This window comes from Tetrao urogallus, assembly GCF_951394365.1.
Source record: "Tetrao urogallus genome assembly, chromosome: 1".
Taxonomy (NCBI): Eukaryota; Metazoa; Chordata; class Aves; order Galliformes; family Phasianidae; genus Tetrao; species Tetrao urogallus.
Genome location: NC_136813.1, coordinates 89473694 through 89478259, shown reverse-complemented (window position 1 = coordinate 89478259; position 4566 = coordinate 89473694). Strand labels below are relative to the sequence as shown.

Genomic DNA, 4566 nt, shown 5'->3' with positions numbered 1-4566 from the left:
CTTAAGGCCATCGGGTCTACCCTCCCTGCAATGAACAGGAGCACCCACAGCTCCAACAGGTGCTCAGAGCCCCATCCAGCCTGACCTTGAGCGTCTCCAAGGATGGGACATCCACCGCCTCTCTGGACAGCCTGTTCCAATGCCTCACTACTCTTACTGTAAAATTTTTTTTCCTTATATCCAGACTAAATGTCCACTGTTTTAGTTTGGAACTGTTTCCCTTTGTCCTATTGCAACAGATGCTGCTGAGTCTGTCCCCTAATCTTGTGTTAATCTTAGTTCTCATGCGGTTAAGTTCTCTTCTCACTTGATTAAGAACTGAGTAGGCAGTTAACGTCTGCTTGACAACATATGCAACTTTTGTATATGTATGTATACCGGTGTGTTTGTGCAAGCATGTACCTGCAAGCATTGGCCAAATGGGACCGGCCAGGAACAGACATCAGAAGAGGCTGGTTGAAGAGCTGTCTATTGGCAGCCTAGGGTAGCAGTTCCCTAGATACTCCTCTTGCAGCCTAACCTCCAGGGCTGTGGCTCGTCTTGCTTTTGGCAGCTCCTCTAACAGCATGCTGGTGGCTCCGACCGCCTTCAAGCAGCCAGGGCCAAGCAGGGCACATCCCTGGCTAAGTAAAGCAGGAAGCTGGACTTGCAGCAATCTGTTTGGCTCTCAGATTTCACCAAAGCAAACAGAACCAGCTTGCCAGTTACCTTGACTTCAAGGGCCCCAGCAGAGGGCATTTGGGAAACTTCCAGAGAGAAGTGGGGGATCAGAGAGGAGACGTTGCCAGCAGCTTGCCTTCATGCTGGGAGGTATTTATGTATAGAAAATCATCCAAAAGAAATGATAGGAGTAAACATGACAATGTCAGCAGCATGGCACTAGCAGGACTTCCTCAGGGATTAATGCGTCCCAGTACCAAGAACATATCTCCCTTTTTCTCATGTGTTCTGTTGATTCTGTGGTTGTCCACGTGTGCTTTATCTCCCTCAAAGCAGAGCTACTTGTGAAACTGTTTTCTCTGCAAACTGCTTAGGCGTTATCTACTTGTAAAATGCAGATATATTTTACAAAAGGGTCTCTCCCTTTTGCTTGTGGGGCACTTTGTGCACATCTTCATCTCCACCCTAATCCCCCTCCACTGAATATCGCCACCAGAGCCGGGAACCACTCCTGACTAAAGATGAAGCTGTCTCACTTCACCAAGCATGTTGCTATTTCTAAGGTGTGACTCAGTGCTTTTCAGTTAGGTGTCATCACGTGCTATTTGCTGAGAAACAAAATCAACATTAATTAATTCTTCTCTCTTTTTTAATACAGGTTTTTGTTTCCTGCTCCAGATCACGGGTGATGTACACAAACAGCAGAGTTCACAAGCAGCAGAGTTTGGGGAGGCTGATCCTGGCTGTGTTTGCAGACCCGCTTCTTGCAGTATAGGCTTCATGGTCACAGACAACCACGGTCCTGGTGAAAGAATGGAAAACCAAACAATAGGAGGAATCTAGGAGAAAGGGAGGGAAAGGTTATGTTCTTTGTTTATGGCAAAGGATGAGGGAAATGTGAAACAAAACAAGGAGAAAAAGAACAGAGAAAGGATATAGAAAACCCATATGGCTGACCTAGTAGAAGTAAAGGAGCACAAAATTCTTCCTTTTGGGTGCAAACAGCATGGAAGACCTTCTACAGTACCTGCTCAGTGCTCAATCTCTTGTGCCCGTATCAACCAAGGGAATTATTCATTATTTTGTAGAGCACGTCCTTACTTTTCTTCTCTCTAGGTCAAAAAATGCCAAACCATAAACTTCTAGAGATGTTTATCCTTAGAAAGCGCTGCAGTGTTCTTTTACAATATATGAAATTGCAGTAATAAGAATAAATTATAGCACTCAGCATCGGACAGGATGACTGATGTAAGCTGTCAGCCAATGTTTGACTTTCCAGGTGAGATTAGATTTAGCATTTACCTTAATATAAACAGAAAGTGTGCAGTAGAAAGCACTTAATTAACAAGCAAGTGCTCAAAACCTTGTGCAAGCTGGAGGCTACTTGAAGCTTAAGATAGCTCTCCTCTTTCCAGAGTATCGCAGTATTATCCGGCGGAGTTTCAAAATCCTGATTGTTACTGGGAATCTCATTACTGAAGGAGACAGGAAAGGTAAGTTTCTGTTGCTAAGTCCTTATTTTTTATAAAAGAAAAATCTGATTTTGTTGTTGTTCTGAATGAAAGGAGAGCTGTTAGAGTTAAGGTAGTATGGTTAGGTCGCGGTTGGACTTGATGATCTTTAAGGTCTCTTCCAACCTGAGTGATCCTATCATTCTATGAAAAGCACAGAGATTTTGCACAAAAAAGAAGTTTCAGGAGAGTTTGGGTTTCTGTTTTCTTATAGCTTGCTTCCTTTCGTTAGACTGCCTTTATCCCATATGTTTGAGCATGTGTGTATAATTGTACAGAGATCTACATGCATGTGTACCTGTGTCCCTCTGTGTGTGCATACCTGTTCTGTGCATGCTGAAATCACAAAGCTATTCCAAGAAGCAAAGGAAGGTAGACCAATATGTATAGCACCCCTTCCTGGTTGAAGAACATTTTCTTTAGTCATTATCTCAACAGGAAAATCAGTGTGCCTGGATGCCTGTAATATGGGTCAGGTAGGCCCACACTCACTGAACTTCACTGAGGCATACTTGGCTTCCACAGACTGAAAATGACCTGAGTAAGGAGTAGGACTTCTTCAGGTCTCTAAACATGTTGAAGCACTCTGATATAAGAATTCTCAGCTGGTCTAAAATCAGTATGACACTTTCGCTAGTAGGTATTATTTAATCCTCATAATTCATACAAAACAAACCAATGTAATTGTTATAGTGTAGCTATTTGATTAAAATAAGTATGATGTTGTCTTTAGCAGCTGTAACTTGCAAGGATGGCTGAAATACGAAACTTCACGTGGGCAGTGGAAGATATTTTCAAGGAAACTTTTCTCACTTACATGAATGGCTGGAGGAAAAACATGACAGAAGCGGCAAATGAACTGCAAGCCAAGGTTGATGCTGAAAACTTTGACTATGTTATCCTTTATTTGATGGTGATGATTGGAATGTTCTCCTTCATTATTGTGGCGATTTTGGTGAGTACCGTGAAATCTAAGAGGCGAGAACACTCCAAAGACCCTTACCATCAGTACATCGTCGAGGACTGGGGTGAGAAGTATAAAAGCCAGGTTCTGAATCGAGAAGATCTCAAGTGTGTGGTCCATGAAAACTTTGGTGCAAGGGACAAAACAAGCCCCACGTCACCCTGACATTCCAGAAACATCAGCAAAGAGGAAATCATGAAGTCACATTTAGGGAACTCGCTGGAATTACAAATAGCTGAGAAATTGTTCATTAGATTTACACAGGTTGAGCTAGAATGGGCTGCTGAAGAAATCAACATCACTGTTTCCTCTGAGAACTCTGGCGCAGCTGCTTTGAGGAACACCCAAGAAAAATGCATGACTTTGCTCTGCTTTGATATTCTGCTCTTCAGGAAAATAAAGTCATGGAGAGAATAACTTGAATTTTTTAGCAATTTTTTGAAATCGAGAAGCAGATCTGGATTACTGAGCAGTAAACTTCAGATGAACAGTAGGAGTTTTCAAGTGTTTAAAAGTCCTTATTCAGATCCCAATGTGTGACATAAACCCATCTTAAAATAACAGGAAACTGTACAATAAAATACCAGACCCTCTATCTATTGATTGAACAATGTGTTATGGTATGAATCACAGGACAAGCCTATATCTACACATGTTCAAGTCAATCCAAATTGCTATTTTAATGACCTGGCTCCCGTTTCAATTTCATTATTCATTGACTACAAAGAATGATTCATGGCCTTCTGTTTTATCATAAAAGCATAGCCAGACTAGCAGTCTCATCTAAGAGTGTCCTGGTTGTCCAGGGCAGCTTTTAGAGTGTCAGTGTCTTTCTTGAAGTCCATAGCTGTCTCTTCTGCTGTTTCTTGGTTTTTCATATTGATCTGTTTATCTGCAATGCAAGCTGGGTGATAGGGATTTCTTGCATTCCTATTAGCCGAGGCCTAGTGTAGATCATCATGCTCCTGCTATATATCTTTCAGAGCAAGGGTTTCTATGACCAGCTATCAAAGCTATTCCACTGTTATGCTTTCTGATGTTTCCCATGTTGGGTACTGGTGTGCACCAGTCAGAAAACAGGTTGTAAAGATGGTTTATCTTCCCTGTGCTGCTAAAGTACCATGATGCTGGCTGTTGGGGAATAATTAGAAGCAAAGCCAGTACTACTTCTAGTATTAAAATGTGTTCCTTTTTGCTCTAAGTTTATCTTCTATTCATATTACCAGACTTAAACTGCTTAAACTTGAAGTTCTCATTCTGGCTGTCAATTGTGTGGGCAAGGAGAAATGATGAAGAAAAGAGCTTATTTTTCTTAGAAGCTTTGGCTTGTTTTGGAGCCTGATCTTGTGGTATGGCACAACAGCTGTTGTTGTGCTCCAGAAGATGCTCATGTTATGGCTCTGTTCCCTTCCAGGTGGAAGGACATTCCTT

At 42.0% G+C, this 4566-nt stretch overlaps 1 protein-coding gene across 1 annotated transcript; it reads left to right on the top strand.

The window, feature by feature from the left end:
- Nucleotides 1-2922: 2922 nt before the first annotated feature.
- Nucleotides 2923-3300, top strand: KCNE2 (potassium voltage-gated channel subfamily E regulatory subunit 2; the record flags this gene model as incomplete). The annotated part of the gene is made up of 1 exon (XM_079534386.1): nucleotides 2923-3300. The coding sequence occupies one exon, from the start codon at nucleotides 2923-2925 to the stop codon at nucleotides 3298-3300; it is 378 nt and encodes a 125-aa protein (XP_079390512.1).
- Between the last annotated feature and the right edge of the window lie 1266 nt (nucleotides 3301-4566).